This window comes from Ixodes scapularis, unplaced genomic scaffold (assembly GCF_016920785.2).
Source record: "Ixodes scapularis isolate PalLabHiFi unplaced genomic scaffold, ASM1692078v2 PGA_scaffold2__306_contigs__length_199485367, whole genome shotgun sequence".
NCBI lineage: Eukaryota > Metazoa > Arthropoda > Arachnida > Ixodida > Ixodidae > Ixodes > Ixodes scapularis.
The window spans coordinates 184,487,583-184,501,625 of NW_024609857.1; the positions used below are offsets into that span (position 1 = coordinate 184,487,583).

The following is a 14,043-nucleotide window of genomic DNA, read 5'->3' on the forward strand; positions in this document are numbered from 1 at the left end:
ACCTGTTCTGAAGACAACTCACGCGTTGAGCAACGCAGCTAGTGGTTTTGCCGCATCGCTTGCTTCGAGGTGAGAAGGGCACCTGAGGTATAAAGACGCGGGCGTCGTGTCTTACTTCTAGGCTTATTTGGCGAGATACAAACGAGGAGGCTTACCCGGTTTACATCGCTGACTTGAAAGGATACTACCGTTGCCGCGATGGGGAAGACTTATAAAATGAGGTTGCGGTAGGACACAAAAAATCCCCTGTTCTTGGCGACCCAGGAGCGAGCTTTGGAATGCAGACTTGCTGAGTTAGCCGCATGGTACACTGACCCGTCGGGAAGCTATTTGGCGGTGGAGGCTACGGCCACTGCCACAGTCTGCGGTAGAGTACTTGTTCGTTGTGTGTTGTTTTAGCACTTTGTTCTGCGCAGAATAGCTTCTTGGAAAGACGGCCGTAGACGGCGTAAACCACGAAGCCCACCGGGTGGGAAGACGGGCCCATTCGTTTTCCCAAGTGCTCAGGGTGGCTGACAGTTTTTCAGCCTGACGAACGGTTCAGGCGGGCAGTTCTAAGCCCGCTGTGACCTCTAAGCGGAACGGGGCAAGTCCGTCTGCGTCGGCCGGAGCAGCTTAACGCAAGCCCCCTGCTGCATCGCGGTGAGTGGGAAAGCGAGCGACGGACAGGTCGGCATTATCTGACGGCTTCGCTAGCCACCACCACCTACGCCGCTTTCGGACGCCGCAACGTGGCCACTCCGGCAACAGCAACAGCGGCCGCCCATGAAGCCCAGTGGCTCCCTGAGGCCCATGAAGTCCCCCGAGGTCCGTGCCGTGAGGGGGCGAGAGTGTGGGAGCCGAGAGTGGAGGACGAGGCAGAGGGCGTTTGACAGGCGGTCGGCGGAGAAGTCACGAGCGGGCGCGGGACAGTGCGAGCGGAGCGGGGCTGGTAGCTGGACAAGGAACGTCGAAGCCAAGCTGCCTGGCGCGGCCTATCACGAACCCCGGAGCGGTCCACCAGCGAGGTCTGCAGCAAGACTGGTGGAAACGGCGAGCCCTGGCCATATGACCTGGGCTACGACGATCCCGGGGTGGTACCGCAGCGAGACTTGGGCATTGATAGCCCGGGACAGCCAGCCTACGCAGCGCTGGCGTGGAAAAAGGGATCCGCAGGCCTGGACACGCATTGCGACTGTGAGCTCTAATCGACGGGCGACAACAAGGGTCGGCTGGCCCGGACTACCGGCTCTCGATGAAGGGCAACCGGGAGGTACAGTAAACCCATTCGCTGTCTTCTCGTTGCAGTGTGTCGTTCCCTGGGTGACGGGCGGAGCGCATACCGATCGGGCGGGATTATTAGTAGAGGACCTCTCCGTAGAGAAACCCACACAGGGAAGGAAAAGAAGGGCACGTCTCCGAACACGTAGCTGTTTTTCGAGACACTGTTTGTTGACCCTTCCTCTTACGAATCCTGTTAATTCACTGTTTCAGGGTAAGTCATATCAAGCGAATGTTTCTTGGGTTCAACAAAGCAAGCAGGCGTCTTTCTCCAGGTCGTCTGTTTGCTTCCGCGCCTTCGTTACGTGCCGGGACCGTGAAACGCTGCTAACGGGAGCTGTTTATGTGCAGCCATCAACCCCGCGATCCTGGCTTGCTCCGACATGTTGCTTTAAACAAGGTGCGAATCCCGAATTTCGCATTCATTGTAATATTGAAACAACTTTCTCTCCAATTAACTCTTAAATGTATTGCAAAACGACACAAAAGAGCGGTTTGTTTTAACAGCGCCCAACAGGTTTTATTGTTTTTCAGTACTAGAACAAATGCGACGGCCAGCGACGCACAGGATTGGTTGCCGTTGCTTAACTAAACGCAAAAACTGCCCCCCGCGTCGTAGTAAATCTTACCCCGTATCCCGCACGTAGGGACGCCTCGGGGGATGCGTAGCTCCCTCCGCTCGTCGGGGGTTGGCTCCGGACGTCGCTCAAACGGTGGCAGGTTTCAAGTTTGCGATGACGTAGCGGCGTCAAAGTAGGCAGAGCCGCCACGTAAGTGTTGCTAGGGTACGTTCCTCCTTTCCATTACGTCGATTCCATGTACCTTTTCTCAAATGTCAAACCTAGGAGACGCGTGTCCTAGGTTTGACATTTGAGAAAATGTCAAACCTCACTGTCCTAACCATTCGTGCTGTAACGATGAACTGTGAACACAGGTGTAAGTAGAGCAAAAGCCGAGCAAGCAGAGGGAGCCGCCGAGGGAGCTCGATAACCAAGCGAAAACGTCGCCTTCGGATGAAGAATATTGGCGCATTGATACGTAGGATGGAGCAAATTTACCATGTGGTTTTTAACAGGGTCGTGTTTGGACACGGCGGCCGTAGCACTGGCTGTTAGTGCATCGAAGGATGAGACGGTCTATAGACAGGTTCATACGGCACGCGATTACAAAGTTTATTTTTTTATTTGTAGCTAAAAACACAAATTTCTCGTTAATAAAATGTCGTTAATTTTACAAACCCGCAACATAGACACATTTGTGTGTCCAACGAATAAATACGCACATTTGTGTGTCGCTATTATGAGCCACTGTCGGTATGAAACATTTCTTGATAGGAACGAAGCTGTCCATATTACCCGCACAAAGCTATAATTGTTCTACCTCAAAGCCTTAACTGTTTTATTGTAAACAAAAACATTTAAACACTTGCATTACTACTTTGAGCTTGACTCAGCGGCGACGCATTATCCAAATCACTGCGTAAACACTAAATCACAGAAGTTTATGAAAGTAGTATAATTCATTCATTAATACATTTCGGTGCGTCTCACGAAAGTGTTCATAACTTGTTGTTTTCTTCCAAGGTGGGACGGAACGTTTTTTTTCCTCTCAACCAACCTGGTCGAAGCCAAAGAACCAATGTGACTGGTGTCTGAAAGATACAAAAGTGGTTGCAAAATCTTTAAGTCAAACGCCATACGCCTATACTAAGTGCATAAATAAAGAAATAAAAAAACATTAGTTATGAGTGATACCGAGATTGATTTCGTAGAAAGGTTTAGATCTCTCGGTGTAAGTTTTACTGCAACTATGACATGGGACGCCCACATAAACGAGGTTTTTCTTGTCCTTTCCAAGATTGTTGGAATTACCGCATGTAATAAGAATGTTCTACCCGAAAAAAAAAACAAAAAAATCTAAACTTACTTTGTATTACGTTTTTTTATTCTTATTTAAGCTACTGTTTCGTGTTCTCGGGTAATATTACAACATCCATTATTCAGAAGCTTCTGATGTTGCAAAATAAAATGTTACGTGCTATTACAAACGCTCCATATAATTTACACATCGGGGCAGGTTTACTTGCAGTTTGAAATTCTGCCTGTATATAATTTATTTGAATATAGATTAGCGTGTTTTTACAAAAATATAACAGCAAAAAACGAGAATTTTGTTTCACGTATTGTTTCTACTGTGCTCCACAATACGCCTTATTCAACGAGGAAAAAAGACACGTTTGTTTTACCTAGGTGTAGAACGAACTATGGCTTTAGAATGTTACGATATATCTTGCCTAAATTTATTAATACGCCCCTATGTGATCACTTGAGTGATTTGTTTTCTTCTATCCTTAGGAACGCTGTTCTATAATTTGTCTGTACTTCTCGTTTTGTCTGTGCATTTAATTTTTTATACATGTATTATTTTTGCCTCGTTTACGCTGCTGACTCGTAACGGTGGCGATGGCCGTCAAGCAGAGGGCGCAACTGCTTTTTTGTAGCACCCTTAGTTTGTGTTTGAAGCTAAAATAAACGCTGATTGATTGATTGATTGATTGATTGATTGATTAGTGAATTAATGATTTTACAATGTTACTTTCTTCCTTTAAAAAAATTGTCACAGCTTATTTATTTCAAAGACGCTTTAAAAATGAATCAGTTTTCGCTATACTTTAACAGTATTCACTTTTCCGGTGTTTTTCTGCAGGTGTTGCCCCCGTTTGTTCCCTCCACTTTGTCTGCCCGTTTTACAGACCCTCTTTTTTGTATAATTGTCCCATACTGGAGCCATGTGGTACCTAGTGCGGAAATTAGTAGATATTTTTAAAACCAAATATGCGGGGACAAATGCGGCTCATTAAGACATTGTAAGTGAAAACAAAATGCAGACAAAACAGGTGAGACGCAAAATCATAGAAACAAAGTTAAACTTAAAAAAAAACACGATTTTAATTGAAGGCGGTCAGGCTTAATGTTGTTAGTAACCTTTATTCCGGGTTTTACGAAATATACAGAGGTTTCTACTGGCATCTCAAGGATGATATCAATTAAAAAAAACTGTAATTGTCTGTGAAATCACTATACATTTTTAAGTATCAAAAGTTTAATGATTTTGTGAAATCTGTTTCGCATTCACTCGTTTTTGTTGTATAAGTGACGTCCATTGCGTGTGTCGTTGGTAGACATCTTACCCAGGCCACAAATACCGCAAATAAGATCATGCTTGCAGTTCGGTATCCGTAAACGTCCATCACGTACCCCGCTATTGGTGCAGTAATGCAAGCACTACAAAAAGAAGGCAAATATAAATTTATATTGTCACATTTTTGTTATAGTGTTTAAATTTTGTTTGTGAAAACTGTTTACCAAAACACTCCAAATCCATGGGTCACGCTGACCACAAAGCTAGTTGCCTGAATATTTTCCGGACCTCCACGGCTTCTGTAAAGTGAAAAATTGGTTCATTCTTTAACACTTCATTACTGTATTTTAAAAGGAGCATCTACGGCCAGAAAACACACAAGGGAAAACTTCTCAAATTGGCACTAAGTAAACTAAGTAGAAATATTATTATTTTATAATCGGTGACTACGTGCCATGGAAATCAATCAAAACCAAGGGCGGCGGAGCTACGATATTGGACTGAGCCTTAAGTTGTTCTCCAAAAACTAGTTTTAGGTTTCGGTTTCTTCTCGGGTAAAATTGCGTTTCTTAGCATCAACGGTGAACATATCAAAGAAACGAAGATTGTCATAATGAGTAATGCTTTCTCCAAACGAATTGGCAGTGAATTTGTTCATGAGACAGAATCATAAAAGCAGTTGCATCATATTACAATGAGTGTGAAATATTTTACGCTTAGATGATGCCACCAGGCAGTCCTGTGATTAGTTTGTTCTTGTAATACTCTAATAATATGATTTATTTACTCCAAAAACAAAGCTAGTAGGCAAATATAAACAACAAACATACACCAGACAACCGCATTATTTTTCCATTCGTGTTGCGATGACATGTACTGAGAAACATCACACTCCAAAAACTACCTGCGCGTCTACTTACTCGCAAAACACTCAGAACCAATCTCTGCGACTTACGAAAGCGAATGATGAGGCCTAACATCTGTTTAGACCTTGAAATTAAGTCTGCACTGCTGCATTCCACAAGGCAAGCATGACGCTTTGCATTGCGTAATACCACAGCGCGGACTTCATTTTTAGGTCTAACGGATGTTCCGCCTCATCTGTGGCAGGGCTAATTTCGTAGATCACAGAGATTGGCTCTTTGAGCGTTTTTCGTGTAAGTAGACCCGCAGGCATTTCTTACAGTGTAATTCTGCACTCAAAGATGATGCACACCTTGCTGTGACTCCAGGTGCCGAATGATATAGAATGAAAGCAATTCGATCTAATCAATAAAGACTATAAGGAAATCTGAATATATCGCTGTGCACAGCGCTCCCAATAGAAGAACCCCGGCTGCGTTTGGGGCATATGGATTGTTACCAACCGTACCAATGCAAGTCTTGTGGATATCGTAGAGAGCAATTATTTGAAATTACTGCAATCTGAGTAAACTGAATGCAAGAAATTGAGACAACGGGAAACAGAGGAGAGCAAATGCCATGATTCTCTGTTGGCTCGACAATATAGAAGATATGTCAAGTCGAAGTAACTTTTTTCTTATGGGATTCCTGATAGTGTTGAGGAATCGTAGGCACAAGTTGAAGTAAACAATAAAGCGGTATTGTCGCATTGCGTCTATAAAGGAGCGAATTCTGCTATAAGCATGTTGGTCATTTGAAATGCAGTGCGCACACGGTCTAGGACAGTTCGTAGCCAACAAATGCAGATCAGTCATAGCTAGTTTTTTCTCTTTTAAAACAAAAGGACAAGTACTACAACTAAGGTATAATCTAAAGCTAACTAACATCGGTGTTAGCGAGGATTTCTCTGCTACAACACGTTTGACGCGGAAGACCATAATTGAATTTGGTAAATATTACGAATCACCATTTATGTTTAATTATAACAAATTCGTTATTAACCAGAATTACTATATTCACGAACATGCGCTTGGCGACGTCACGGAATCTTTTCGCCTGCATACGTCTCGACCTATGGCGCTTTTGGCATCTCAACCGGAGGCGACATGCTCCATATTAGCAGTCAGTGACGTTTTGTTTTTTTTCACGGTATTTTTTTATCTGTCTAACGTATCTGTTTTTTTCGCTAATGGTGAATTCCGCTCGCAGATCTCGAGCGCTCAAAAAAGCGCTCCATTTTGAGCCCCCATATTCCGCTCGCAGAACTGGCTCGACTTGGTCATCTTCCTCTCGTAGATCTCTGGCTGCTCCCGCTCCGCGGAGCGCCTCCAACTCCGCCGAACTTTATCCGCGGGATTTCAGAGATCGACACGGTATTTGTCAGAGCGCGCTACGTCATTTCCTCTCCCTCTGCGGTGGTGCATGCGCGACGAAGTCGATGGGCCGACCGCATACCGGCTGCGCCGTCGACGGATTGACGGATTCGAGTCGGCCGAGCTGTGTCTGCTTAGATGCGTCGACTGTTTTCGCGGGATTGTGACGACACGAACGCTTCTACCTCGCGTAGAAAAGGGATGAAAAGCCAAGATAGGAGCGTGACGAATCGGAAGCTGTGACATCTGCGATCGTGAGGGGAAGAACAAGAAAAAAAACGTCAGAACATCGGATGGAGGCGGACGCAAGGTTAGGCCTATTGATTTTGCCGCCACTGATTGTTTACTTTTTTTTACACTGCATGCCGCCGGCGTTTTCTTGTGCAATAATAGCAAAAATTGATTAGGCAACGCCGTGCCAGTGATGGTTTTTTACTCCGGTGTTTATTAAATTCATACCAGCCATCTGAACTCCAGCGATGGCAATCGCTGTGCGTGCCCCGCTGCTTCAAGGCGGCCGAAAGGTAGTATGTGACTGTGTTGAATGCGGACGTCTTCCTCGTTATTTGTGACGTGGGCTCCGTGGTACGTATAATTTTTCCCCTGCCTGTGCTGTATGTAATTTGTGCAGCTATGGCTTGACAGTTGTCACTGGTAGCCGGAAAGTTTAGTCGTTGAGGCGTTGGTGGGCTTGTCAAGTTCGAGCAGCGGCCATTTTGAACGGCCGACGGGTGAGCGGGGGTGAGGGGTCGCTCCAAACAGACGAGTCCATCTTCCGCTCGTTGATTCGGAGCAGGTCCTAAGGACCGGAATATTGCTTGCCCGCGGATTTTGGAAAGCGCTCCGGATCTAAGAGTGGAATTCAACATAACATAAGGAGTTTCATAAATGTAAAACTTGACGAGTTATGTTTCATTATCGATACTAGCGATGTAAACATTGTTTTGTTAGTTGAGACGAGGTTTTCGGCGAAAATAAAAGGTCCCGAGTTATTTCTCGACAGAAACTCTTTACTAAATTCCAAAATGACGGAAAACTACGTAACGGCGGTGGCGTTTTTAATAGGTGCTAGTGATTGTATCTCGTCTTTTATTGTAAATATATATATCACTTTCGAAATAATTCGTGTCTGCATCATCATTCAGCATCAAAGGCTTGATCTAGGACGCTGTTACCGCCGCCTGTATGTTCTCCTGACCTTTTTAAGGGACTTCATAATGTGTTAAACCATAGCCTCCTCTACACTAAAAAAACCTGGCAGTTCGAAGACGGAGCCATAGCTAGAGTGCCTGGTTGTAGATTTGGAGCGCGAGGGTCTGGTAGCACAGAACATCAAAGAGCCATTTTTTCAGGGATCCTGGACATCAGCACACAGCTCCTGCGGCGGCGAGGACCCGAAACCCATTTGTTCGTTCGGGAGAAGTGTGTTTCGGCGTCTCGCCGTAGCGGGGTGCCAGACACGTGGCTCTCCTCTGATCTGTGTTCTGCCGCTCCACCTTTTCCATTTGAGCAGCCGCTTCTCGTGGCGATCTGCCAGGCTTTGTTAGTATATAGGAGGCTGTGGTTGAACAATTTTTACAACGTTTTTCAAATACACCTTTACATTTAGTGGCTTACTTTGACTTCCCGACATTGTTTGGAGCTCGGGTTGTTCTTACAGTAATCCTTTTTCAGTAGATTCCGCGAATTATTGTGGCGTGCTGTGTTAGTGTCTTTTGTGTGAGCTACTAGCCGCGCCAACTACCACGGCGTCACCACATCGAATATCGTCTACCTCATCTGATTTCTGTTCCCAACCTTGTCGGCCATCTGACCTAGATCCAGGTTTTAGTGATCATTCATTTATGCATTTTTCACTATCTATTTTTGAGTAGTACTAATATTAAAGAAATAAGTTATTCATGATTATACCAAATCCAATTATGGTGCTATTATTTCTGAGTTAGGTGATTTTCTAGATTTTTATTTTGAAGAAATTTTAGAGTCGTCCGTCGGAAATGATACGGACCCTTTTTAAAGAAAAGATTCGGCCCTTATCGAAGAACTACATTTCTATTTAACCCATATTTGCCACTTCGTGTTTATCATGATTCAGCAGAGTGCTGTAAGATTTTTAACAAAAAAAAAACCACTTTTAAAGCAGTTAAAGCTACGCTTTGTCTAGTCTGCTGGCAGAAATACACCGACGCTGCAGTTGCTTTCAAAACTGCCGTTAAGAAGGCTAAGCTAAATGTTTATAACTCGACCTTGCCATCGATGTTACTTTATAATCCTCGACAGTGTTGGAATAATGAGTTTGGCTGCTACAACTAACATTTCACTTACCTCAGAAATGTAGATGTATTTCGCATTGAAATCTATCAGTGCTTTAATTTTTAATAAACGTTTCACAGAAGTTTTTTTTTGTTTGTTTCTAATTCCCAAAGTAATACAAATCCACGTTATCGAACTAACGATTTGTTATTTATCATTGGGTTATATCTTTATCGACGCTGATAGTGTTTCGTAAATTATAAACGGCATTAAGCAGTCCTCATTGTCTGGTACGGACGAAATAAACTAAAGACATGGTCAAAGTATGGGAGTTTAAACAATTAAACGAAAAGTATGATTTTGATTCTTATAAATTGCCAGAAGTTCTTTGATGTTTACCCTACATCAGTTTAATAAGCTCATTAATCTATGCTGTTAGATTATTTGAGTTCTTTAATTAGTGAATTCATTTAGGTCATGAAGCAATAGTGACGCGATCTCCACTATAGTTTGTTCTACCTTAACTTCAGCCGCAGACGACGTTATCAGCTTATGGGTTCGCTCGGACAGCGTCAAACATGTAGCAGTAAGGTGTTTAGCTTGTTCCTATTTTTGTTCTATAATGGCTGAACCAATCATAGAAAATACCTAGTGACTTGCGCTTTTGACGCTGCTTGATTTGTGCATAACGGCAGAGCGTCAGCTACGCCTGAACTTAAGCAGATACAAAGTATACGGCGAACAAGTTTGTCTGCTTTTTGCTCAGGTGTTGCACTGACGTCAGAACACCGAGCTGCGATTATGGACGAATAGTGTATAGTCCTCAATGCTGGCTGCCTTGAGGTCTATCCACTATCTTTCCAATTGGAGCCTAACGAATCTCGGCCTTCTGACGTCATCGGAACCCCCGCTCAAGAAGCAGACCTACTTACGCTTTCCATTTTCGAGAGGTAGAGGGCGTTAAGGTACGTTTATACTTCAACGTAACGTTCACGGGCGCGGCGTAGCGTAGCGCGCACTGATACTGATTGGTCGCGAAAATCGCGTTCCTGGTCGCCGGCCAATGAAAGGCACGCGTTCTGCGCTAAGCTGCGCTCACTGCGCTCTACGTCGGAGTATAAACAGCCTTTTAGACTACAAAGCCCGCGGGACCATTGGTGCAGGACACAGCTCGCGGTTCTCTTCGGGCAAGCTGAAGAACGAACTTAGATAAATGAATGTCTGGGTGCTACACAATGTCATCTAAGGTTAGGGACGCATGTGTGTGCGCGTTTATATTTTTATTATTGTCATATTTTCTTCCGTATGACATATTACATTACTAAAATTTTGCTCCCTCGCAGCAGTGTTCCCATAAACACCTCCGAGACAGAAATCATTAGTTAGGACACGAACATCTCGAATATACCCACGTTAACTATCAACAACCTCAACCTGACTCAACTAAAAGCAGACAGTTCGCACAAAAAGGTGATCATCAAATGAAGGCAGAAATTACGGCGTTAAGAACATCAGCTGTGGAAATAAAGATAAACCCCGCCCTGCTCTTTTTTCAACTGCACTTCTGAAAAGATGGTAGAAATCGTGTCAACATACAACGCAGTAGTCTGCAGGTGGCAAATGGAACAGATGAAGTAAGTGGCCGTTGGTATTCCAAGGCACACTTGCGCTGAACCTGCCATCCATAGATTCCTTGGAGAGAAATAAAAGAAAATAATTATTCAACTAAAAAAGAAACAGCAAAACTTTTTAACAAAGATATAGATATTTGTGTATACGTTATCAATCTTGTGAACATTACAAAGTTCATCAGAGGATAGAGACGTAGTTGAAATATTACTATTGTCACTGCCATTTTAAATACAAGGTTTGTCAAGTTCCGAGTATCTCATTTTCGCTCCGAAGTCAATGGGACTGCAGTACTAGATTTTTACAACGCCAAAGAATAACCATCCAAGAAGCGTAAAGATCAGCACGCCCTGCTTTTTAAGGCTAACAACGACTATTGGGCGAATTCTCTTCTGCAATCGTGCTGAAGAAAACTCTTGATCTCTAAATGTTGCTGAAGAATCAAACGCGAAATATTGTAGTACGTTGTTCGAATAGCCCTGTAAGACATTAAAAAAAAGGCACTCTGAACGAAACGCGAGGGCGAAAGTGAACTGGTGTAAGTCCGTATTTGTGGAATTACCCGAGGCTTCGCGAACGACAGAAAAAAACCATAGGAAGAAGGAGGGGGGTCCTAGACACAACTGAAATATGCTCAGTGCGGTTCTCCGCCTATGATTTGTGGTTCTGTATTCCCAGTTTTACGGCCTTTCTTGAAAGTTTCCTGCTTGTCTCTCGTATGCATGCTGCATACACTTGCCGTATCTGCCAATGTGAGAAATAAGGCCGGTAACTGCATGCCATTGAAGCGTGTCTGCTCAAGATTCACGGGAAACAAAGGAAGGGAAGAACGTCAAACGACCTTGGACGCGAGTTTGCAAACGAGGAAAATTATTCTCCCAGTCCCGGAGACAATCCGCGCACCCTCCTCAGCCATCGCCGAAAACAACTGCTCGGGTTGGAGTTCGGAATGAACCAGTCGCGTTCTCTTTCTTTTTTTTGCCTAAATGTTGTGAAAACGAGAACATCTCCCCAAAACGCGCCCCAAAACGAGATTCTTTTGGATTGGGTTGGATCATCGGGATGTGGCTGTTGTCGACGCTGTCGTGCTGTGTTATTTGAGGTATTTTTCAAATCAATATTTTTCGAATAGCGCTGCAGTATGTGGTACGTACAATATATTGTTTGATTGTTGAGGATTTCTAAATATCATGTCCGAGTCCTGTCATTTGTATATGTAATCACGCTATTTGTGGGGTAGACATATGCATGCCTTTCGGCTGTCTTCTGTCTTAAATTATTTTCGACAGCAAGGCGCCTTCTCTAGTGACATAGCTGAGCGGGCAGTGCTGCTAAATGCCATCCTAAAATAAAACAAACATTCCAGTCGCACTCGGTCTGTCGCATAGGTACCCCCAAGAATTGTTTTTTTTTGGTAATGTGGTACAAATTGTTTTATAATGTCCTCAGAAAATAGCACACGCCATAAAACGGAAAAGGAAGAAAGAAGAAAGGAACAGCGAGAGAAATTGAGAGTTTAGCTACCAACAGTATAAGAGATGGCGCCTATCGAATTAACGCTCCACTTGATTGGGTTTACCAGGGATGCCTGTAAGACACTAGCATCACACCCTGTGAGTGGGCTTTGAGAAAGGATTTCCTATTTCCAGATCCCAGTGTTTTTTTTTCTTTTTTTTAAATGTATATAGAATAAAAATGTTGACTGTCTTCACTTTGCCCCCGAAACGGCTCCCCAAAAAATAGTAAAAGAAAAGTGTCGCATGTGTTTTAGGGCTTGCCTACAAAATTACCTTTGATTGAGGTTTACGGTAAACTGGTCGGACAAAACACTGAATCATTGACCGTTTCACCTAGTATAGGCGAGATGTCCCGAATGACGATACTGATTTGGAGGTTCCTAAGCATCTTTCAGAATTTAACACTAGATGCCGTTTGTGGAATTTGAGCTGTGCAATTTCAACACAAGAAATGTACACAAACTTCTGTAGAAAAAGTCGATTTTCATAGTAAAGCATGAAAACTTAGTAAATAACACAACGTCGTGTTTTCTTTTTTTTTTTCGAAGGAAGTAGTGATTTACTTCTCGTGGTTTTGTTTGAAAGTACGCATACAGGTTCGTTACCATGAAAATATTTGAGTTCACGTATTTTGTTTGTATACTGGTCGGATTTTCAAATACGAATGAAATAATAATAACAATAATAATAATATTGAATATGATAATAAGTTTATTACAGGCGCCTAAATGGCCTCAAGGTATCACTTCGGGACCGTCAATGTCTTAAAGACTTGTAGGAATGGTCCCAAGAAGACATCTACAAAAACCACACATAACATAAAAAAAACACAGGACAAAGAAGCTACAGAGAGTCAGAGCAGAGGATAAAACTTTAGAAATAGCCGATACCGTTGAGCCGGGGTTCAGTGGAGATGCGTTAAGTGCACGCAGCACTGGTGGTCGTGGTGCGGAGCAAAGCTTGTCGGTAGCTTTCTTGCCCTCGCGGAGTGGGGCTCTGTTTCTTTTTGCGATAATAGCAAATTTCCCATCGTTCACAAGATTAGCACGGCTTTGTACCTAGTCGGGATTCATTTCTACGTTCATTGGAAAAGAAGTGTGCTCAGTTGCACTTTCCACATCGCGACCCACCTCAGCACCGACACAGTCCATCATAGGCATCGGCTTTCTTAGGGCAGTTTCGCAGCTTCTCGACGGCACGGCTGGCTTGGCCGGCGGGTGTCTCAAGGAACACAGTCTAGGCAGCGAACCACTGTGACCTGATGGATGTCCGCAGAGTGACTCGCTTCAGTCTTCAACGTCTTGAGAACCATCGGAAGGTCGTCAATCTTCTAGCAATGCAGAAGCACCATATTACGAAGAAAATACATTTTGTCGGCAGTTGTTTCACTCTCCACTGGCAAAACGCTAGCAGACTCGTGACTGACCTTGTTGCCGACATCATCCAGACACTTCGTGCGGGAACGTCCCTCAAAGCTGTTCTTTCCGTCGATATGAGTAGCCCCCTAGTCTTTCTTGACCACATCAATTTATTTGCACTGAAATCAACGCTTCCGGAAACCGGAACTGCCGAGCAACCGCTGCCTCCCATTAAATTGGCCGGACCAGCTGCCGTATGCATCTTTACTTGCCATAGTCACTCGGTAGACTGGCGATGATTTGGTTACAAAATCTGGTCTATGCTGTGTTTTCTTCTCTAAGATGACAGATGCAGTTCGAACTTCCTACACGGATACTCTTGATTATTTTTCTCGTGGTTGCTTTGTCCTGGTGACGGCGCCGCTTGCAGGTTCGTATTTTCCTGTTTTGATCTTTTCCATTTTTTTAGAGTGCAGCTCTTAGGCACCGGCGTCGCCGTCGCCGTCGGCGTAACCGCGCGGTGCATTATGGGACGCGTGACGTCACTTATGACGTCATCAGTGACGTCATCGGCATCGCCATGGTCATCGTGACTGATGACGTCACTGA

At 44.0% G+C, this 14,043-nt stretch overlaps 1 protein-coding gene across 1 annotated transcript in view; it reads right to left on the reverse strand.

The window, feature by feature from the left end:
- Window positions 1-2,818: 2,818 nt before the first annotated feature.
- Window positions 2,819-14,043, reverse strand: part of LOC115308388 — a 61,313-nt gene continuing 50,088 nt past the window's right edge. The window contains exons 10-13 of the mRNA XM_029966271.3: window positions 10,527-10,622; window positions 4,626-4,700; window positions 4,451-4,544; window positions 2,819-2,911 (exon numbers count right to left, since the gene is read on the reverse strand). Of these exons, the coding sequence (XP_029822131.3) occupies window positions 2,819-2,911; window positions 4,451-4,544; window positions 4,626-4,700; window positions 10,527-10,622 (358 nt within the window). The remainder of the gene's footprint in view (window positions 2,912-4,450; window positions 4,545-4,625; window positions 4,701-10,526; window positions 10,623-14,043) is intronic.